A 24762-nucleotide genomic window follows, 5' to 3' on the forward strand; every position below is an offset into this window, starting at 1 on the left:
TTCATACTCTGCTTCATTGTTGGAGGCTCTGAAGCTGAATTACAGGGCATATTCGATCTTGAATCCCTTGGCACTGATAAGTATGATGCCTATTCCACTTCCCATCCTGCTGGATGCTCGATCCACATACAGTGTCCAAGTTTCATCTTTTAGAGCCTCGGCAAGCTCTTGTGCTTCATCTAGGAGTGTAGTCTTGGCGATGAAGTCGGCCAGGGCCTATGCTTTGATCGTAGTCATTGGTTTGTATTGGATGTCAAATTCTCCCAACTCTATGGCCCGATTCACTAATCTTCCAGATATAGCTGGCTTCTGCAGTATTTTCTTTAGGGGCTGGTCCGTGAGTACATATATCGTGTGTGACTGGAAATAGGGTCTTAATTTCCTCATCGCGATCACAAGTGCGTATGCCACTTTCTCCATCATCTTGTATCTTGTTTCTGCATCAAGTAAGGTTTGGCTGACATAGTGTATCAATCACTGCTGTCTATCCTCTCCGTTCAATAGCACTGCACTTATTGCTACGGTCGATACAACTAGGTATAGTTACAAAATGTCTCCGATGTTTGGCTTTGTCAACAGCGGGGGTGTCATTAAGTATTCCTTCAAGTGTTCGAACGATGTTTCGCACTCATCAGTCCACTCAAAATTTTTAGATCCTTTCAAGGCTTTGAAAAAAAGGAGACACTTGTCAGCCGAACGAGACATAAACTGATCTAAGGCGACAATTCTTCCCGTTAGCTCATGGACTTGCTTCATGCTCTACGGGGACTTCATCTCTCAGATGGCCTGATTTTTCATCGGGTTAGCTTCAATCCCCCTTTCCGAGACAATGAAGAAGAGAAACGTTCCTGACGTTACTCCGAATGTGCACTTCGTTGGTTCAGCTTCATGTCGTATTCCCTCAGTACTTGGAATGCTCGCTCTAGGTCCCAGATATGATGTTCCACCTTCAAGATTTTCACGAGCATGTCGTCCACATACATTTCCATAGTCTTACTGATCATTTCCTTAAAGAATTTGTTCACTAACCTTTGATAGGTGGCTCCCGCGTTTTTTAGCCCAAAGGGCATTACTTTATAGTAGTACAGTCCTCCATCAGTTATGAAGGATGTCTTCAGGACATCAGTTTCACACACCTTGATTTGATTGTACTCTGAGTATGCATCCATGAAGCTTAATGCCTCATGCCCTGAAATGGCATCAATGAGAAGGTCTATCTTCGGAAGGAGGTAGCTGTCCTTCTGGTAGGCCTTGTTTAAGTCCGTGAAGTCAATGCATATTCTCCAGTTCTTGTTTGCTTTTGTAATTATTACTACATTGGATATCCATTCGGGGTATCGGATCTCCCAGATGAACTTAGCCTTTAGCTATTTCTTTACTTCTTCATCTATCTTTTGTTGCCTCTTAGGGGCGAAGGTTCTCTTCTTCTTCTGTACTGGCTTCTTTGTCGAATCAACACTCAGTTGATGCTTAATCACTTCCTGAGCTATCCCGAGAAAGTCCGAGACCAACCAGGCGAAGACGTTAGAATTACCTTTAAGGAATGAGATGATCTTTTCCCATTGCTACCTCAAATTAATGCTCACTCTTGGAATTCACGAGTGCTGTCTCCTTCCTCCATGTCAACTTGGATTAGGTCCTCATCCGGTTCCCCTCTTTGATGACTGTTGTCGTCGCACAGGTCTTCTATTGGAAGTTCTTCGCCTACCTTTTCTTTTCCCCATAGGGTAGTGGCATAGCATTTTTGAGACTTTTCCTAATCACCTTGGTATTCCCTGATTCCATTTTCCATGGGGAATTTCATCTTGAGATGCGGTGTGGAGATGATGGCTTTTAGCAGGTTCAAGCCAACTCTTCCCAATATAGTGTTGTACGTAGAAGTAATGTCGACCACAAGGAAATTTCACTGTGACTTGGTGATCTTCAGTGCTAGGTCTCACTGGTAATTCAATTGGACACTCAAATTTTATCGAGGCTCCTGAGAATCGCTGTAATGGATGCTAGACCCTCTTCAGCTTTTCTTAGTTCAGGCCCATCTTTTGGAAAGCTTCAAGGAACAGGATATTAGCTGAGCTGCCGTTATCCACTATGATCTTCTTTACCCACCCTACAATCGGCTAGGTCATGGTGATCACCAGAGCATCGACATGAGGCATTTGAACTCCTTCTAGATCGTCATTCGAAAAGAAGATCGTTGTCCCCATATTTGCCTTCTTATTTAACCATAGGCCTTGGCCTTTCTGGCCAAAATAAACCTTTCTCCCGTGGCCAATCCTCTGCTAAGAGTGGCTATGACCCTGTTAGGGCTTTTCTGGTCAACTTGGGGGGCAAGGGTTAGTTTCTTCAGGTGTCTGATCCCTTCGTCGTTCCTGATTGTCTCTACGAGCTAGTCCCCTCATTTCTCGATGACCCCTTCTGTCTCTCTGGTGGTTGTCCCGCCGATCATTGCCATCTTGAGTGTCTTTCTTTTCGCAGTCCACAAACATGCCCAAGTACCCTCTTCGGATCATACTTTCTATTTCTCCCTTCAAGTGCCAGCATTCTTCAGTGTTGTCACCATGATCCCTGTGGAAGTGGCAATATTTGTCCATGTTGCGCCTTTCGGGGTGTTGCCCCATCTTTCTTGGCCACTTTAGGGCTTGGGCATCTGAGGAGTCTTTTATCTGCATCAATACATTAGTTCTCCCTCGGTTGAGGGGTGCGCACCTTTCAAATTTCCTAGGCGGGCTGGGTGCCTGATGACGTTCCGACCTTCGTCTCTTTCCCTCGAAAGACTTTTTCTCCTCTCTTGAGGTCCTTTTCTTTCCTGCCTGCCATTTGGTTTCTTCATCGACCTGCAAGGTTTCTTCCATCTGTATGTATTTATTACATCGGGCCTTCAGCTCAGCTAGATTTCTTGGTGCACGCTTCGCCAAAGATCTTTTTAGTTCCTTGTCTTTGACACCTCCTAAAAGGGCTATGAACTCTTCCTTTGGGTCTAAGCCTCTGATCGTAATCTTCTCCTGCTGGAAGCATTTCATGTAATCACGTAGTGATTCTCCCTCATACTATTTGACGTTGGTCAAGTTCAATGTTGTCTTTTGAAGGGGTTGGCTACTGGAGAATCCCTTCACTAAGATATGGCTCAGTTCACTGAACCTATGAATTAATTTCTGTGGCAAACTGTTGTACCACAATCTCACAGCAGCTCTGAAGGTTAAGGGGAGTGCCCGACACATAATGCTTTTTGACACCCGATGGAACTGCATTGCAACCTTGAACCCCTCTAGATGATCGACTGGATCTCCTATCCCATCGTAAGTGTCATACTTGGGTAGGAAAAATCTGATTGGGAGAGGATCCCTCTTGACTTTATCAGTTAAAGCCGTGTCATTAGTGAGGTCTGGCTCCCACATGCCTTTCTGGTTGTCTGCTACTTTTCGGATTTCGTCCTTCAAGTCAAGGATCATCTGTTTCAACCCTTGGTCTTCAAATCTCTGACTGTCTGCTTAACGTGGTTCTTTATACCTTACTCCTGCAGTGTGTCGTGCCCTCTCTTTGGGTGTAGTGCTTTCCCTTAACGCATAATTTTGAGGATTTTGACCAAATCTTACCGACCCCGAACTGCTACGGTCTTCATCCCGAAATCGTTCCGTTTGAACATTGAAATCTTTTACTGACCTCTGGGTGATAGCCTTGGAAAATTCTTTCATCGTTTCGGCCATTTGGTCACACTTCTCTTGGAGGGCGTCAAACTGCTCCTTGGTCACATATTCTTGCACCCTAGGAGGAGACGGGGGATTGCTACCCCTACGCATCAAATTTTTGATCGAACGTTGATCCCGTGTAGGACCTTCTTGATCGTTGTTCCTTCATTCTTCACCAGTGTTCATTGAGGGTGGTAGAGGTTCCGAAGGCTCCCTTGCATTCATATTTCTACTCAGCGTTGCTTTTGTTTTCTTACAATTGTAGATTTTCCCCACCATTTCTCTATCATTCCCATGGACGGCGCCAATCTGTTGCTGTCGAGAATCAGTGGAAGGTTGAGGGTTGGTCCTGCACAAGCACTGAAGGCAGAGGCCCAGAGGTGGCTTCAGGATTAGTCCTCTGACGCCTAAGTTAAAGACTCGCACAATAGTTTTTTAGAAGTGTAATGGTGTGAACGTATTGACTTACCTCGCTCTGTCTTCTGGATTCCTTCTTATAGGATTACCTCTTTGTTGAGTCCTACTCGGATACATCTTGCTCCCCTTTTACGAACTTAGGGGCGATTATGGAGGACTCTATCCTTTATGTCTCCCTACCTCTGCGGGGAATCTTCCCTTTTTGGGTATCTCCTCCTCTTCAAGTAGTTCGAGTCTAGTATGTCTCTACCACTTGAAAAGTACTCAAGTCTCCTCCCTTTCCTGATATCCGGAGTTGCCGTTATACGTGATATTCTGAGTTATCCTTATAGTTGTGTGCCATGTGTCCACACCCTACTGGGTGGCTAATTTGAGCGTATCACTCATATACTCTCTTATTTTAATATATTATTATTTTTTCTTCTAATCTAGTTGGCATCAATCCATTTATAGATTCTCCCCTAGAATTTCAAGTGAGTAAGATGATTTTTTTTTGTGTAAATCATTTAAGCCTCTTGGAATTAAACAGGCATTCTTCCAAATATAGGCCTATAAAGCTCTAGGTTTAGATGGCCTTCCTGGGTGATTTTTTCAGTCTAATTGAAATGTGTTTTTTTTTTTTTTTGGTAAAAAATTGAGATGTGGTTGCTTCTATTATTATTGGTGCAGTTCAAAGGTTATTTACTAGTGGTTATATGGTTAGGGAATTTAGTAAATCTACTATTACTTTATTTCATATACAATCCCACCTGCAAGATGAGTCACTTTAGATCTATTAATTAGCCTTTGCTCGGTCACATGTATAACTTAAGATTAGAAAAAATGACGATTAAAAGGCTTAAGCCTTCATTAATTGGTTAATCCTCACAAAAGTGCCTTTAGTAGGATTAAAATCTCTAGTAGGATATAATCCTTAGACCCAATAGATCACTATAGATAGATTAAGAACACTAAAAACAAAGAACAGAAACTAAACAATAAAAGCGTACATTGTTTGTGATCCATAGTAAAGCAAAGCACAGCAAAAAACCTTCTAATCCATGTAGCAAGGCACTTCTCCTCTATTCCCCTATATATGATCATTGGCTAGATGATGGACCTGAATGCACATGGGAGGAACCTGAATACACATGGGAGGAAGCCACAAGAAATACTATCTCTTTCTCCCTCTCTTTCTCCCTCTCTTTCTAGAATGCACATTGTGAATAAGATTAGGGTTAGGGAAGGGCCTAGCTCTCCATTTATAAAGTTTCCCAATAGACCCACTCATCACAAGTCCAATGGTTAACTAAAGCTCACATTAACCGGCCTATGTTAAACTAATTAAATCTCGTATGTCTTACTTAATTAGACCAAATAATTAGCTTAATTTTATTAAACCACAAAAACCTAATTAATACAAGCCCACATAGAAATATTGTAATACCTTTGTCCCTTATCGTGCTATCTTGGATAACATTTATATGGCTCATGAGATTTCATNTTCATTCAACCTTTGGGGAAGCAAATGGGGCTCTTCCAAACTCATTCTCCACACATTCAAGGTCTCATAAGGTGGTTCTAACCTAGATCTAGGTTAGATTTAAGATCCTTCAAAATCAACACATAGATCATCTATTAAACCTTAGATTCATCATCTCAATGGGGATTTACAAGACCTCAAGAAACCCTGCCCAAATCAAGGGTTTTACCTGGGTATGGTGAAGGTTTAAGGAACCTAGCCTTTGCTCACCTCTAAACGTAGATCTAGTGCTGCAGATCACTCTTCCGGCGTCGGAATGGGAAGATCAAGCCTCGGTGCTGCTGAAATCCAACTCTTCTTTCTCTTCCTTCTCTTCTCCTCTTCTTTCCCTTCTTTTCTCTCTCCTCTTTACTCTTCTCACCAACGTTCGAGTGTCATAAATGAGAAAAGAAAAATGAAAACATAAATGCTATATATACTTCTTAAAATAACTAAGTAATCACATGGGTGGGTCACTCAGGTGGGTGGATGCGCCCACCTGTGACCGCCCACTTGAGGGCCAAAACTTGGCCAACAAGTGGGATTTTGACAGAATTCGGCCCTTGGCATGAATCTCACTCTTGGCATAAGATGTAATATACGTATGCGCCATAAGATACGGCTACATACCTGCTTTATCCGTGCATGGCCTTATGATATGTGCATGTACACGGCTTGGGTACTCCCGTCTTCTCTGGCACTGGCTCGGACTTGTCTGGCCAGCCTGTGTTTAAGGTCACCCTTGCCATCATGGTCTATAAGGAACCCGCCTTAACTCTCTCCGGTTCGGGTCCTGCATGGTTAAACCGGTTCAACCGTGTGTAATCAGACCGGGTTTAAGAAGTAGGGTATTACATATATGCTGGGGGACATCTGATTTTAAGAGTTGAGCACTCCATTGAATGTATTTCGAGAGGCTTCAGAGGCTTGTCTTTCGGCAGTTTTATTTCCTTCCCAGTCGGTTGCTGATGTGCTGTTTGGGAAAGTTCTTAGGATTCTTGGAAACAACCAGGGGATGTTCCCCCTAAAAATGAGAGGTCTAGTTTCCACGTACAGATGCCAATAAATTGCCTAGCTTCCAACCCAAAATATCAAATGAATCATGGAGGCCATGTATACAACTTGTAAATAGCAATGAGGACTAACAGAAGTGGGTTAGTTTTGGGGAACTTAGAAGAGGATGATTTCACTTAATCTTCTATTCTTCTTTTATTGTATCAATTTTATATGACCCTGCAAGTCTATGTGCATGGGATTCTTCCTGTTTTTTTAACCTAATACAACCTTTTTCTTATGAGTAATGAAAAAAGTATCAGTGATGATGTTGACGGTGATTGCTAAAAGTGATTGCTGAATTGTTCTGGTCGACCTCAAAGATATGTGCAATAAATTGAATAGAGCATGTTAAAGTGGTGAAATGTTGTATTTCCGCAAAAGTTTATATTTGGGTTTTTGATGTTTTTTCTATGTTTATCTGAGGATCACTGCTTTGCTTGCCAATTTTTTGAATCACTGATATGTATGTTCTCTTCCAGCATTGACTCCTGAGCTGAAGTGCACCTTGGATAAAGTTGTTAAATCACACAAAGTAGTTCTCTTTATGAAGGGAACCAAGGACTTTCCACAATGTGGGTTCTCAAATACAGTAGTACAGATACTGAAATCCCTGAATGTGCCATTTGAAACACTGAATATGCTAGAGAATGAGGTACTGCGTCAAGCATCGAAGGAATACTCCAGCTGGCCTACCTTTCCTCAACTTTACATTGATGGAGAGTTCTTTGGCGGTTGTGACATTACTGTTGGTAAGCTTCTTACATCACGTCAAGTTTTACAAGCACTACTTACCAATAACCAATGCAAGTGTTGCTAGTCATTACAGTGCATGAACATTAAGACACAGTCGCTAGAGCATTTTAGGCTACAAGGTGGTTCCAGCAAGAACCACTCAGTAACTTGATTCATGGGATCCAAGAGCTAAGTAAGGCAAGAATAATAAGATGAGATGAATTAACTTGAAGCAGGCTAGATTTGAGCTCCCTTCCCCCTTGTGGGGCCCTGTGATTGCAATCTTTAGGATTGTATTTTAAGTTGTCATGTAAGGTTTAATAAGTAGAATATGTGATCAAACAGTTTTTTCTAGATTAGGTAGTATAGAATATAGCTCCAGTCAAATTTGGTTGTGTTGTAGACTTGTACTGGTTGGTCTCATGATTAGTTGTAAGTGCACTATGGCACTTGGGTTTTATGGGCTTTCGGTGGCAGCCATTGTGTCGCTCCTATTACTTTTAGAAGTGACTCAGATTTTTTGTAGGAGCTGAGTTAGTTGTTTTTAGCAAGTATAATTTCGAGTCATGCGGCACTCATGCCTAAGGTTGTGAGTTGTAACTTGGGCAAGGCTAAATCAGGCCAGTCCCCTTTTTTTTCCCAAGACTGGGTTAAGGCTGGGAAATGCTAGACTGGGGTAGAGCTGGGCTTGGTTAGCATTGTACCATTAATTGAAATAACCTAAATGGGGGTGAATAAGTTATACTAGTGAATTTTAAACCTTTTCGATTAATAATCCCAAATGTGATTGTGAATTAAAAAATGCGGAATAAGTAAAATGAACACAATCACACAACACCAATGTTTATAGTGGCTCGACTCAATCTGAGTCTAGTCCACTCCCTACAAGTTCAACTTGTAAGGTATTTTACTAGCTCTTCCCTTTCAGTACAGTAGGTAGGGAGGGATGTAGATCGTAATGGAAGACTTGTAAGTTGTCTTGAGTTCTACAGCTTTTGGAATGATCTCAATGATAGAACTCAATGTGTTAATGCCTTTCCTCACTTTTTAGCTTTTGATAATGATAATCAATGCTCAATTAATTGTTAATTTAATAAGTCATAAGTGGGGTATTTATATAGGTGATTATCAGTCCTAAACTATGTAGGAGTATAATCAAATTTGGGAATGAAATATGGCCTAACGGACATATTTTTCCTCTATTGATAACTACTAGTAGGATCCGGTAGTTACAGGATCATGTGACTGTTGGGTGAAATAGATCCGTTGGAATTCAAAAATTATGACCATTGGACAACTTAGACCATTCGGTAGGCATCCGGCTAACCGAAGAGATTATCAGAAGACATCCGGAAGTTGCCGCCAGGAGTCGGTTGTTACCGATTCATCTCTGTTGGTCTAGGTCTGATGAATTTTCTGATCACAGAAATGTACCGTTAATTACCGGTTCTTACCAGTAGTTACCGCTAGGGTTCTGTCTTCTGGCCTAACAGACTGTGTTTATTCAAACAGCGATAAATTTCTCATATGAGGTCCAATTGACTTGATTCAAGCTGTGTTGGTTCCACAACTCAATGATCTACATTTTTTCAGTATCAGTCATTTAATATGACTAAAATACCCTTAAGTAAGAGCCTTGCTGTTATTTCAGCAAAGGGTTGTGTTTTGGCATTACCAACACACTCAGGGTCTTAGGGCATTGTAAATGAGCACCACCTAGGGTCAAACTCTATCATGCATACGTGCTATGCAGTGTAGTGCGTGCAATGTGGTGTTTTTACAACTTATTCTACTCAAGACTCTACACACTGGATTTTCAATCTTGACTTCTTGTATACATGCCTTCTCGTATCTTCTCTTTGTCTTGCTCTCTTGACATCTTCCAATTCTTGATGTGTTAAGGTTTTTCATGGTTGTCAGGAGATCTTCATGACTCCAGCACCTTGCTTTGTGGTCCATGTCATGTCGAGGTTCTTTCTTTCACATGTCACTTAGTAGATACTTATTAGAGAATTACATTTGTTTGTTGTCATCGAAACCAATATGGAGTTAGTGGGTATCCCCCAACATTAGTTTCAGCTCTGCCAGCCCAAAGCTGACCTCTTGTGTATAGGTATGTAATACATATTACAGATATGCAATAAATATCAATCGTATGTGTATATTAGAGGAGCTAGAAGAACAAGGGGTAGACTGAAAATGACTTGGTGAAAGATGTAAGAGAAGAGATGGATGGCCTGGCATGCTTTAGGTATAGCACACACATTTAGGTGTGCCCCAACAAGGTGCTATGATCAGGACTCTGAGATCTATCAGTCTAGCTATTCCTTTAAGGGTATTTACACGGATAAAACCTCGTACCTTTGACTCATCCTCACAGGTGATAGGTATATCAGTTTGAATGTTACTCCTGCTGATAAGGACACTCCATACTTGTGTTGGGCTGACTTGAGGCTTACATCCACAAAGTCACAATTTGTGAGTCCTCTGAAAACTGCTTTTCTATCCTAGTCAAAGGTGACCATTGTATTACGCTTCCCCTGATTGCATATATCATGTACTGAAATAAATTGATTAGGGAACTCCACAATGACAACAATTGCTTGAGATTGCATTAGGAACTGAGTTGATTCTTCGAAAATTCTTTGAGATCAATGATTGAGAAATAAAGTAATACCGCAAGCGCATAGTCGTGTGTAGATGCGGGTAGATCACAGGGAGGTGAGTTCTGTGGGAATTTCAGTTCTAACCTAGGAAGAATATACTAACTAATGGGGTTGTCACAAATTAATTTAAATTAGGCTAACAACCATGCAAAACCAATGGAATTTAACTAAACAAATTAAAGTAACAAGAGCAATAAACACACATGCAAATTAACAATGTGAACTAAGGCTAAAATAAAATTAGATGATGTAAGAATTGGGAGAAATAACTCAGGAATTGGAATTCACCAAGAAATTAGAGATAACTTGTCATAAAATTGAATCCCTAAATTGCATGTTTGAACTAGGTCAATAGAAGATACGGGTCTAAACCTAATATATTCTATGAGTAATTCAACTCACATGGCATGAAAGATTACAAGCAAGACAAGATTGAAAGTTAACAATTATGAATTTTAATGGCATGAATGATTTAGAACTTTGCAATTTAGTTTTGGCTGAATGGAAGTTAATTTAATGGGTATCAATCAACCGCAAATCACTCTTCTCTCATGGTTTCATCCAATCCCCAAGTTGGGTGATTTGGTTAATCATGATGAAGAGGATATAACATGGAGTTCAATGAAAATAAAAGGAGAAAGAACAACTTTACTAGAGAAAATCGCATTAACAAATTCAAGCTCTTTGAATCCACTCGTCAACTCAAACCTCCAAATGAATGCTCAAATCACCATATAAATTCAAAATTCCAATTTCAACTCAAAGTAAAATAGATCCTAAACAATTTGTCTTAATGCAGAAAAATAAACTAAGCTAGAAAAATTCCAAATAAAGAGAAAAGGAGAATGAGGAGGCGCTGAATTTGGGCTTCGGCACTAGGTTTTTTCGGGAGAATTAGCATTCCGTGGTGGGGGCTATGGGGTAGTATATATAGGAAAAAGGAGAAAATGAGAGGAGGGCGGCAGGTTTGGGTTTCCTTACTTGGATAGGAGAGAGAAAAGATGGGTGGTTGAGTTAGAAAAGGAAAGAGAAAATAGGGAGAGAAGATGTTTCCGATGTGAAAAGGGAGAGAGAATAGGGAGACAGGAAACGTGGGGATGTTTTTGAATTAAATTAAATTCCAAGAAAATCAACCCAAATTCCAACTTGACTCAAAATTATTTTTGGCTACATCTTCCCATCCTGACCCCGGACTGACATGACCCGAGAATTAAAGATGCATCATTTTAATTACGAATGAAATGAACCCAATATCCAATATGTTTCGGAGAACTCAACTTTCAAAATTACTGTCATGCCCCTACACTTTTCTTCTCAAACTTGCGCAAGTCCTCTCTTGGCTGATTCTTCTTTGTTGCTCAATCTCTTGGTCAAACTTCTAATTTGAGATAAAATTCATCCTTTGCCCTTTATTGTTTTAGTGAAACTTCTTCCCATCTTGCCCTTGATCACATGTGAGTAGATCCATGGGTAGACTAGTGTCTAGATTGCATCAAATCCTCCCTTTTAGCATATTTTATATGCATGACCCTGTAACCTGCAAATGTGAGAAAATCACATTATGTAGTCACTTTTATCATCAATCTAGAATCAAAATACCCAATTAAAACGGCAATGGATGTATAAAATATGGCCTAATCAATCAATCAAGAGTAGGTAATCTAGATTTTCTTCAAGCTAGCATGTCGCTATGTATTAGCTCCAAGTCCATTTACCCACATCAAGGGGGCAAAATGTCGAGTCCCCAGTAACAATGTGCTCAGGGCTTAACCCACCAAGCCACAATAATTGAACACCTTGGATTTGGCCTTGGCCGCATTTTCCCTCAGATGTATTTGAGTGTGGCTGAAGCAACATACAGAATGTTGGTTTGCTGGTTTAAAGAAAAACAGGATTAACGCCAGTCGACAAAAGATTTGCCATTTGTGTGAGCCTCTCTGTGAATGTATGTGCACCCTCCAATCATATGTCCATTCTTTATTCAATTTCACATGGAAATTAGCATATATGTTATTAAGGCCATTCCTTCCTGAAACAGGTACGATTCCGCGTTAAGCAGATTATCCTATGCCGCTTTGGGCTTGTCAGAAAACCTGTCTAGTTAGGGCTAGTTCCATTCAATTTCCTTTTGGCTTCCCCACATTCCATCAGAACATCTGTATCATCCCTTGTCTAGTTAGGGTTAGTCCCATTTTGCAAGGACCCCTTTGCAAATGGCAGAGGAGAGGGGACAAGCAAAGGGAAATATTGATCCTTACCAACTTGATCCTGCCGCCCGGCAACAAACATGTATGACCTGCACGACCAGTTTTTTCACTGTCATTTTTAATCTTCGTTCCTGCTTCCAAGCAGTGTCTACGACTGTTATTATGTTATTCTGCAGTTGTTGCTTCTCAAGTTTGTCAAGTCTTTGAATTATCAACATGAGGCAATTGTGCATGTAATCTTGGAGCTATTCTCTGATTTGTTACAAATATTTTAACTGTGTCTAAATTATGGCATTTATTCTGCAACAGAGGCTTATAAGAACGGACAGTTGCAGGAATTAGTGGAGAAGGCAATATGCTCCTGATCAACATGTTTTTAACCAGAATGCTTGATCTTTTCCAGTGTTGTGAAAGTATACTCTACTAGGAGACACCATTTATTGGCGTTAATGTAGCATTTCTATTGTGTGAGCCTCTTTTGTGGTCGTTCTTCATTTGGGTTTTGAGTCTTGAATTCTGCATTGTTAAAATTTAAATGCTGAACATAATGAATTGGGAAATAATAATCTATACAAATGGTGCTTACATAACTAATGGTATTCCAAGCATCAATAAGATTTCTAGAGAAAATCTGATCACATCAATAACATCTGAATTTTATTTTTTTAGTTTTACCAATGTTTCATTCATACATCCTTCTTCCCCGGTAATTGAAACCACCATTCAGAACTCCGCATCTGCCTTTCATTCATCATTATAATGATTTCATAGGACCGAATATGTATATTTCTCGTGTATGGTTGCACATCCTCCGATGCATGTGGATAGTGGCTTTATAAGCTTTCAATTTCCTGTACTTGGCTATTTACAAGAATAGCAGGCTGGACAACTACCCTCTTCAGGTGGGCTGGCCTTTATTCAGGTTGTTTCAAGGACCACCTTAATATGCCATGTAATTTGATTTTCTTTTCCCTTTCTCATGAGGCCTCCTGAAAAAACTACAGCAGGCCAAAAAAATTCAGATGCTATACAAAAAGACTGGAACACCATGCTAAAAACAATCTCTACTAGCTTTGCTCGCCGCTCTATGCAGAAGTCAAAATCTTTTATGAATAGAAGCCGTGCCATCTTAGCAGCCCTTCAATTTCTTTCAAGCCACACACTCCACAACAGCCGGCACTTTTAAAGGGTAGATTTTCTTTCCATTTTCAAGGAACATTTTTTGCTCCGTTTAATTGTAAGAGGAATTAAAAAGAAGGGAAGTGAACATTTTTAACTCAAAAAGGAAACTTTGGTAAACATTATTCAACATGATTATATAAATTGCTTAAATTTCTTCTTATATTTATTAGAGGAAATATCACTCTCCTTCTGTGTACTATGACAAAATATCAAGTTTTTCCTACATTTTTTCAAAAGTATTACTCCCCTCCCCCTAAACTCAAAGATTCTATGTTCCTTACCGTTTGAAATGGCTGTTAAATCAGCTAAATTTTTTTCCTAATATCGAAATTATCTCTTAAATGTTGAAAAACCATTATGCCCTTTTATGAAGTAAACCAAACCCCTTTTCCCTCTCAATCGATCAAAACGTTCAGCAAACCTTTGTCTCTGCATCTCCTTTCACTTCAAGTGAACCTCTCTCTGTGATAGGCGATGGTTGTATATCATCCAAGATGAGTGATCTGCTTTGGTTGGTGTCGTTGAGGAGGTGAGAGAGGAGACAGTAAGAGAACTTCAGGTGGAGCTACGACAATATCAACGATGGGCCTCTCCCGAATCCTGCTATTCCAGAGGGTTGACGTGTGGAGAAAACAGAGCATCTGATGACGAAATCAGGTGTGAAGGCATATTTTGATCATGGGGGTGGGTAGGGTCTTGGGCTCTAGGGACATACATCTCCCCATGAATGTGGTCAATTATTGTTTTATTGCAGTGTTCCTGGAAGACCACCAATCCTTAATCTTAATTGGAGTTGGTGTTGTGTTGTAATATAACAATGCGCATTTTGGATTGAAATTCTTCTTCACAGTTTTGAATATTCTCTAACCACCCATCCATTGAGATATGTCAAAATGACAAAAAATACTGGCCCCCAATAATTGGCGACATTTCACTGATAGTTTGTGACAATTTATATTTTTTTTCCTTTCTATTTTTAGGGGTCCAACCACAAGTCAATAGAATGAAATGAATTTTTTTGTAATAAGAAAAGAAATTTAATTACTTATAGAAGGAAGTTAGTGTATCATTAATATATCTTATGGAATTGAATTTCGCCCTCCTACCAAATAGGGCAAGTCTAGAATGAAATGAATTTTAGAACAGAAACTGAATTCTTTTTGTGTCATAGTAGATAAATTACGCCTTATGATAAGCAACATGGGGAAGTTGTGGGTACGGGGAGTGAATCACTATTTTATTTTTATTTTGTGCAAAAGTAAGTGTGAAGTCAAGATGGCCGAGTTGGTCTAAGGCGCCAGTTTCAGGTACTGGTCCGAAAGGGCATGGGTTCGAATCCCATTCTTGACATAATTTTGTTTTGTTATCAAAGTCAAAATTCAGAAGATCAGTTCAAAAAATAAATGAAAGAACTCGAGGGGGTTTGCCATGGCTGTTGGGAGGGATGGACTTATGCTTCTTCGTCCCTATGAAGAGATTGTTCTTCTTTGTCATTTCTTCTGATTTTTAGGGTTCGATTTAGTCCGAAAATTCCAACACCTAGGCTTTCCTTGCTCTTTGCTGAGGTGGGGATATAGCAAGACTCTGAGAGGGGTGGGTGGCGTGTAGAAAAATAGTACCAAAATATTGAAAGAGCATACTTATATTTAGTTTTTGAGCCTTCAAGAGATCTTCGAACTACGAACTTTTGGTGATCTTCTAACGTAATATAGCTAAATAAATAGGCTGAGTCGTGTCAATTGACATTCTCCTTAGGCTGTGTTTAGTACCACAGAAAAGAAAAGAAAAGAAAAGCATATAGATTCTTGTACGGTTTTCTCCCCCCTTTTAAATATTGTTGTATTTGGCTAACATACAAGGATAAAGAATATTCTTAAATTTGAATTTCAAAATTGTCTTGAATTCTGTGAAATTTTCACCCACCGCCAATTTTTTTTTCCTCCTGCGAGGATGAGATAAGTTGTGTAGAAGAGAAAACTTTGCCATTTTGCTCTTTCTCCAGCTCTGTCTCCCTCTCCAGGTGAAGAAACTGATCTCCATCAATCAACAGAAGACTGCATTGCAAAGATGTCATAGGTATCTCTCTCGCCTCGTCTCTCTCTCGTCTCTCTCTCTCTCGTCTCTCTCTCTCTCTCACTCAGCCTGCGTTCATTACAATCTTACATATCCCTTTGTTTATTTTAGGTTTAATATTTTCTTGATGTCATCCAATTTGATTACTGTTTTCACAAATTAGGTTTAATCTTCTCTTGCAAAATTTGTAATCCCTTTTGAATTAGGAATTTTATATTTTTTTTTTAAATAAATTTTCCCAAAAGTACTACTGATTCTCCTTTAAGTAGGTCATGGTAAGCTTATGAAATTAAAAAGGGAGAAAACAAATATATATATATATATATATATTTAATATATATTTCATGGCCTGAAAAAATGGTTTCTTGTTAATATTGCTGTGAAGTAGGACTAGAGATTTGTCATCCCTTTGCTTATTTTAGGTTTAATATTATCTTAAATGTTTAAAATCTGTATCATCCTTTTCATTTTTTAGTGCAAAACTGTGCAAGATAATGGATTCTTCTCTTTTGGTTTGTATAACATGTAGGATTTATCTTCCTTATTTGTCCCAATCGACCATTGATTGGGTTCTATTATGGAAACTCAATATTTGATTTGATTGTAAATTATCTTGATTTATATTAAGGATACATACCATATTAGTTTTGTTATAAATAGGGAAGATTTGCTCTCTAATTGGTTGGCCTACCTTAATGGGAGATAGACATTGTGTTATTAGATGAGACTAGGTCCCCCTTGAAAAGTAATGTACTGATCTCACCCATTAGAGAAGTGGATTGAGATAATACCAAGGGGAGAAACCTACCTCCATGAAGAAGAAGAAGGTTGCTCATTCAGGACGACATCAATGGCTGTATCAAGCTCCCCTAGAAACAACACGCCATCGACGGTGAATGGTATGTCGTTTCCCTTTTTAGATTGAAATGGTTCATAGTGTATTGGCAAGATCCTTTATTATGATTTATGAATTATGATATTATAAATTACATCAGTGGTATCAGAGGTTGGGTTTGCCAATAGGTTATAGATCGTTTTTAAAATTAAGATCAACCATGAAAGTATTGTTTGATTAGAATAATTTTAAATTATTTATTATTGGATGAACGCTATTAAAGTGGTTGAAATCAACCATGCCATACATTGAAATCAACCATTAAAGAGGCTGTAATAATTAGTTAAGGTTCTATTCATTTGATTTGGGTTGAGATTAAGATGGGGACTTTCCCATCATAATGCATATTTGGTTGGATTTTCTAAACTCTTTTAATGATATAAGTATTGAGCTTTTTCTTATTTTATTTAAATAGTGATGGGTTGAGTTTTATTTCTTTTTTTAAGTGATTCGGATATATGCTTTAGCTCATGTAATATTTAATTGAAATAAAAAAATTTGACTTAAACCCATTATTGTAGTCCATTAAGCTCAATAGCCCATTAAAGGGGTTTATTTGATTCAAAATCAAAACACTTACTTATATCCATTATTGCAATCCATTAAGCTCAATAGCCCATTAAAGGGGTTTATTTGATTCAAAATCAAAACATATTGAACCAAACCAAATCAAATCAAATAGTGAACCAAAATGGGTTAGATCGAATCGAACCGGGTCGACCCATGACTCAACCCGGATTTTGACCCATTGGGTCGGTTGACGACCCACCGAAATTCGACTATTGTCGGTCAACTTTTTGACATTGATCGAAATATTTTGACAGATTCCGTTTTGTTTTTAAAAACAAAAAACTTTTATGAATTGAAATATAAATTAACCTATAAATCTATTTGTTTTGATTTATATATGTTTCTATTTATGTTCTTTATGTAAAAAAAAAAAATTGTTTCTATTTATTTGTGTTCTATTTATGGTAGCGTATGTTTTCTATTTCTGTTTATGAAAACAAACATGTTTATGTGATAGAACTTTAAGCAATACAAAAACAAATATTAGGGACATAAACTTAATCCTTTTGTAATGAGATTATTTATACGACAAAATCATTAAATAAGCGTTTCTGCTATGATTATGTATTCATTTAGAATCTAATTTTGATTCCGTCTTTCCCTATGTTTGCTATTATGAGAGAACTTTAAAATAACATAGTGATGACACTAGTTGCATTAAACTTTTGGATAATTAAATTAATAGTTTAATGATGTCATAAATGATTAGATGTTAGAATTTTAGAGATAAAACTAAGAAAACTAATGATTTGATTGCTACCAAAGCAGATCAATCATGAAAATTCAAGGCGATTAAACTAAAAATAACTGTATCCAAACATCATTAAATAAATGATATCATCAAATCATATTTTAAAGCATTAATGACATTCACATGGTTGAGAAGAGTGAGAGTATCCAAATGTACACACTTCTCTCAATTGTGTTGAATTTAACTGTTAGCCTTAAAAATAAATAAAATTTTATTTCATAATTATTACAATTAGTTTAGGATATTAGGTTATACAATTAGGTTGAACGGGAGTATCTAAAGGTACACGTTTCATCGTGATTGTGATGGCTATAACCGTTAACCCTAAACATAATTGTGATAGTATCAAATTAAAGATAAAACTATAGGACATTATGATAAATCATTAGTCTAATAGTTGGGTTGGAATGAGAGTATCCAAAGGCACATATTTTTTCTTGACTGTTTAGATAGATTTCTAGTCATATTTAATACTATTTATGATTCTGTTATAAACAAAAATAAGTTTATTATGTACTCTTCAATTTATACCATATTTGGAATCAAATTCGTGTAATTTTTTATTCTATTAATGATTGTTTATTATTTTTATTTTAGTTTCATTAGTTTGGGAGACTATTTATGAAATAAATAAGTATAAATTGATATATGTATACAATGTTAAGAACTCACTATGTTGAATGTATGCTAAGTGAAAGTATATCACAATTGAAGTTTAAATAAGTATAGGACATTAATAATCATGTAATTGGGTTGAATGAGAGTATCTAAAGGTACACATTCTTCTTGATTTTATGGATTATATCTTTGGTTCTAGACTTAAAGAGTGATATACATATTTCATTTAAAAGGGTTTAGGACATTAATGATCATGCAATTGGGTTGAATAAGAGTATCCAAAGGTACACATTCTTCTTAATTGTATGGATTATATACTTTAGTCCTAGGCATTGTTGTGAGATATAATCAATTTAAATTGAAATCATATAGGGATTTAGAGCATTGATGATCATATAGTTGAGTTGAATGTGAGTATCCAAAGGTACACATTATTCTTAATTGTATAGATTGTATTATTGACTCTATACATAAAAGTATAATAGATTTAATTTAAATAAAAACTTTAGGGCTTTATGATGATCATTATATGACAGTCATAGATGGAATGAGAATATTAAAAAATATACATTCTTGAATAACTAAGTTGATCTATATTCAAAAGCTTAGAGATCAAGATAGAATGTGAGTATCTAAATGTATGTCTTTCTTGATCATTTTGATACTTTAAATATTTTTTTCCCTAAGGATGACCTGTAGGTGTATTTCAACACCTATGAAGTGAACCACTAGCATGTTACTATTTCGATCCCAAATGATAGATTGTAATGATACAATAGGTTGTTTTATTACTGTTAAGACTCAAAGCCTAATATTATAGTAGATATGTGTTATTTACTTCTCTTTAATAAGAATTCTATCTATCATGTTTTATATAATAAATCATTCATTGCTTAGATTATGTTAAATTCATTTTCTTAAAAATCTAGACCATTTAAGATCTATTATTATGTAAAACAAAAGTGAAACTTAGATTAGATCCTAAGAATGTGTGTCCAAAAGGAATTGAGACTAAAGAAAGATGAAAAATGAATGATTCTCTACACATTAGAATATAGAAAATTACACCTAGAAGGATAGTGAATCTTCTATAAAGATTTTAAATCTGACAATATGAAGTGATACATCCAGAAAAAATGTTAGATAATGATTGGTTTGAAAAGAAGGGTAATAATGTAAATCCTTGCATGTTTTCAAACTAATATTAACTAATCTTATGTGATGATTGAAAGATTCACTAGGGTGTTATTGTTAATCTTTCATATAATGATACCTCATGATATTGAATCTAAAAGGAATGTGAAAGTAGAGTCTAGTTGAATTTAAAATAATGTAGAGTTAAGTCTAGTGAAAACCCTATAGATGCTAGAGTTCGAGTACTCGATACTCGTAAACTTATTATTGATAATGGATTCCAAGTAGACCTTATGAATACTCTATTTATTCAAAACTTATCTAGACTTTACTCTGTAATGTACAACTTTAATTTGATGAATAAAGTTGTAATGTTTATAAAGATAATAACTAGATTATTATATAGTGGTCTTTATAAAATTATTTTGGATTTTATTTCTCTTTTAGAAACTCTCTTCTGCGGTCGTTACGCTTGGTCGGTCATGTTGGGACCCAAGAAAAGTAAGAAGCCGGATGCGCCCCTAACAGAGTCAAGGCAACGGTGCTCTACGATCAGCTCGACCAACTCTCTTCTTACTTTGTATATAAGTGTTGGATCAAAACATGAATCCAATAATGTTGATTCTTCGCCCTTATGACATAAATGCTTAGGTCATATATCTAGACCTAGAAAATAGAGATTACTAAAGGAAAGAATAATGTCAAGTCTTGACTTCACTGATTTTACTATTTATTTATATTACATTTAAAAAAAAAACAATCTAAGTAAAATATAGTAAATGTTATAATGATTATTATATTTATCTGATTCTTTAAGATGAAAGGTATAACTCTCTAATACATAATTCTCAGTACACTTGACATTGCAGAAGACACAATCATACCCTTATGAAATTGGTACGTAGCATGATAAGCAAATGCTTCATTATTTGAATTTCATAAAATAAAATTTAACCTTAAAACCATAAATTATTATTTTATGGATAATTGTTAGTGATCAAATTACTGTATCTTTGAAAGCACTCATAGTACCAGAATTGTGTAAATATGAAAAACTAGATTTTTAGAGAATGATAACATTAGTGGGAGTGAAAAACCATGTAATGTGGTGTTTGAGAAATATCAGATTTCGCTACTGATGTTTATATATCATGATAGTAATGTTCCGTAGACTATTAAAAATAATCATGTGAACAAATTATAAAAGATGTAACACTTTATGATGCAGTTATCACAGAGAATACTATGAATATTCTCCAACTAAGATTTATGTTGGACCTTTGAAAATTAAGAGGTCTGCTATTCCGAATGGTTGTATAGTCTATCTCAAATAATCAGAGTTCGATATTAGAATTGAGAATGACATCATTTTTACATGCCATTATGATGTAGATTCTCTTCAAAGTGGATAGATGCCATAAAAGATTAGATGAAATTAGTTAGTGATAATGATGTCTGGGAACTCATTCAAACTACCCAAGAACTTTAAGGCGATTTATTGTGTATATTTAAAACTAATCGCGACTTGAAAGGTAATATTGAAAAATATAAAGCCAGACTAATTATAAATATTTCACTCAAAAAGGAAAGAGGACATTGATTATCATGAAACCTTATCTCTTGTTTCTAAGAAGGATTCTCTTAGGATCATTTTAGCATTAATGGCTTATTATGACCTGAAGATTCACGAAATGGATGTGAAAAGTATATTCTTGAATAAATATTTAAATAATAAAATCTACATAAACGTGTATGAAACATTTAATGAACAAGGAGGATTTAGTGTGCATATATATAAGAAATTTGTATACAGAGTTAAACAGGCTTCCTAACAATAGTATATATCATATTTAACCACATTTTCTTTTATTTCCTTCATATTTGTTGTGAATATATTTATAGATGTATATATATCTGAAACTCAGTGGGAGTATGTTTATATTTCTGATTTTGTATATAAATAATCTTATTTAGATGAGCAATACGAAATTGTTTATCTCAAGAATTTATAAATAAGAGATATATGTTTAGCCTCTTTTGTTATCAGCTTAAAGATATATGATACGTAAATTATCTAGGCTATCACAGGAAACCTATATTGATAAAGTTTAGAGGGATACAATATGTAAATTTGTTGATCAAGTGTTGTATCTATAATCTAATGTGATAAATTTGATTTAAGGTAGTGCCCATAGAATATTCAGAATGTATATAATATTTTAGCACTTGTCATGACATTAATTCTATATTAGGCAACTATATGATTAAAGGTAATAAGATATCTTCAGGGAACTAAAAATTACATGCTTACCTACAGAGGATCTGATTATTTGGAAGTGATTAGATATAAGGACTCTGATTATGTATGATGCGTCGATGTAAAAAGTCTATATCTAGACATGAGTTTCAAGTTAATAGTGAGGCAATTTCTTTGAAGTTTAAGAAACATATTTGACTATCTGCTTTTATTTTAAAAGCAGAGTTTGTGGTATACTTTGAGGCCACATCTATAGCAATATTGTCATTGTCTTAGGACTTTGGGTTGTCGACGCCATTTGAAGTTGCTAAAAATATATTAAGACAATATTGCAACTGTGAATAACTCCAAGAATGATAAGTTTTTTTGAAAATAAAAATTTTTTGGAGTTTAATACAGTTTTATAAATATAATTCAGAAATAAAAGTGTATATTGTACATATCATGACCAATATGATGATTATGACTAAGGCATAAGTGCTCCCAAGTTTTACACGGATCTTATTACATGCATGAGTCTGATTAAGAATTAATGTGTTTAGTTATTTATATTTGTACATGGCACTCCTTTATAGTGATCACATTATATGTGGTTTCTGAATGTTTCTAATTTTATCATTGTATGTACATATTTCTTTGATATAAATGAGATATTATTGCTTGGACCATTTATCATTTGTTTCCCTACTTAAGAACCTGTTTGGGTGGGATTGTTGATACTGTGATTGTGGAAGGGAGTGTGTCGACTAATAAATGATGCATAACCGCCATAGTTCCTATCAATAGTTTCATTCATTCAAGGTATTATTGAATGCAACCAAAGGACAGGGTGTTTTGTTAAAGTGGCCATATTGAGTTGTTTTCTAAAATTGTTGGAATCTAAGAATTATCGTTTTAACAAACAAATCTTTTAACTTGTTTATCAAAAATAAAACTTGGGTTGTTGTGAACTGGTCAAATGGCCCAAGTGGGAGATTATAGGATTTTTTTTTTCTTTATTTGTCCCAATTGACCATTGATTGGGTTTTATTATGTAAACCCAATATTTGATTTGATTATAAATTATCTTGGTTTTTATCAAAGATACCCACTATATTAGTTTGGTTGCAAATATGGAAGACATACTCTCTAATTGATTGGCCTACCTTAATGGGAGATAGACATTGTGTTATTAAAGCAGACTAGGTTCCCACTTGAAAAGTAACGTATTAATCTCACCCATTAAAGAAGTGCATTGAGATAATACCAAGGGGAAAAACCAACCTCCAAGAAGAAGAAGAAGGTTGCTCATTCAGGAAGGCATCAATGGCTGCATCAAGCTCTACTGGAAACAACACGCCATCAACTGTGAACGATATGTCGTTTCCATTTTTAGATTGAAATGGTTCATAGTATATTGGCAAGATCCTTTATTATGATTTAGGAATTATGATGTTATAAATTCCATCATAACATTCAAAAGCCAATTTACCAAAATGTTTGCATTGATGTACTATCATCTGTCAGTTATAAATGTATATTTAAAAATGGAGAATTGGGATAGATGTCATGGGTTTGGTATTCATGTTTAGATTCTTGAAGTATTTGAATAACTATCCAGGGTAAGTATCCTAAGGCTGCGATTGGTTTTCAGAAGCTGGAAGATATGAGATTAAAAGAAAACAACTTTAAGTCATGTCAACTTTGGAATAACAATGGTCTTTATTATCCTTTTTAGAATTGCTTGGACTATTTTTTATGCATTATCTAAACCATGATCTTACTTTAATAATTATTACAAGTTGCACCTTACGAAAGACTTGTGTGAAGCAAAGGCATTTTACTTCTTGATTGTAACTAAAAGAACTCTCGTCATAGTTGATGATTTGATTCTTTTACTTATATCATTGGCATCTCGTGTTTCGTTTCGAAATGATAAAACCTAATAGAATTCTGTTTATATGAATAAAAATTTAAGTTGCAACCTTTAATAGGACATAAGCTTACCACATTTATATTCCTTGTTCAAGTAGTTTTGAATCTAATTATTACATGATATATTTGTTTGTAAATTAATTTATTCCTCATATTATGTCTGCTCACATGTTAATGAAATCAAAATATTATATATATGTATGTATATAATGTACAGATGAATCATCAGTAAAAAACTGTTGAATGGATGATGATCACTCTTGAATGGATGATGGTATGGGCATTGGCAGCTACCATGACTATTATTGCTAAACTTGCTACCATGGGTCCTCATTTTGAGAAATACTATGAAAAAGAATCCCCTAGGAATTTGTATTTGAAAGTCAAAAACTTTAAGGATAATGTGATAGTAGGCCAAAGTTGTATAGACATGCTTCGAATGATAGATAATTGTTTTCATCAATTCGTTCTTAATTTTAGAGGACCTGGTAGATTAAATGACACCAAGCATTGCAACGTAGAGGAACAAATAGCTATGTTCTTGCACATTTTGGGACGCAATGAGAGAAACCGAGCCATTGTACACACCTATAAGCGATCCAGTGAAACTGTAAGTCGGTATTTTTTATTAGTGCTCGATGAACTTCTTGACATGCAAGATCTTTTTATTCATCCACCAAAGAATGAAACACCGATCTATATTGCAAGTAACAAAAAATGGATGCCTTACTTCAAGGTTAATTGTGCTTCCATTGAAATATGTGAATAGGGTAATATTTACTATATACTATTTTCGTATAAATAAAAAAAATTATTTCCATGTAGGATTGTATTGGAGCTATTGATGGAACTAATATCCTAGTGTCAGTTGCACCTACATATGAGGATAGGTTTAGGGGACGAAAGCAATGGCCATACCAAAAGATATTGGTTGCATGTGATTTTGATTTGTGATTCACATTTGTACTACCTGGATGGGAGGGTTCTGCTTCAAATTATAGAGTATTAGCATTAGCTATTTCTTTAGAGCATGGAGTTGTTTGCCCTGTAGGTAGATTTCCAAATCTTGTGTAATTACGGTTCAAACATAAAAAAAAAAAAAT

General features: G+C 36.1%; 2 protein-coding genes and 1 non-coding gene across 3 annotated transcripts in view; 2 read left to right on the top strand and 1 right to left on the bottom strand.

Annotated features, from left to right (window-relative positions):
* Positions 1 to 7120: 7120 nt before the first annotated feature.
* On the top strand, positions 7121 to 12855 carry LOC122092897 (monothiol glutaredoxin-S14, chloroplastic; the record flags this gene model as incomplete). Its single annotated transcript, XM_042663200.1, has 2 exons — positions 7121 to 7409; positions 12575 to 12855. Coding segments are annotated over 2 exons (345 nt in total), but the record flags the coding sequence as incomplete, so codon positions are not given.
* Positions 12856 to 14716: 1861 nt separating this feature from the next.
* TRNAL-CAG lies at positions 14717 to 14797 on the top strand. Its single transcript has one exon. It is a non-coding gene; the product is annotated as a tRNA-Leu (tRNA).
* A 1527-nt stretch (positions 14798 to 16324) lies between these two features.
* Positions 16325 to 24762, bottom strand: part of LOC122092898 (stearoyl-[acyl-carrier-protein] 9-desaturase 1, chloroplastic-like) — a 16878-nt gene continuing 8440 nt past the window's right edge. Inside the window, exon 2 of the mRNA XM_042663201.1 lies at positions 16325 to 16432. Coding sequence (XP_042519135.1) covers positions 16325 to 16432 — 108 coding nt within the window. The remainder of the gene's footprint in view (positions 16433 to 24762) is intronic.

Source organism: Macadamia integrifolia, chromosome 11 (genome assembly GCF_013358625.1).
Source record: "Macadamia integrifolia cultivar HAES 741 chromosome 11, SCU_Mint_v3, whole genome shotgun sequence".
NCBI classification, from domain to species: domain Eukaryota; kingdom Viridiplantae; phylum Streptophyta; class Magnoliopsida; order Proteales; family Proteaceae; genus Macadamia; species Macadamia integrifolia.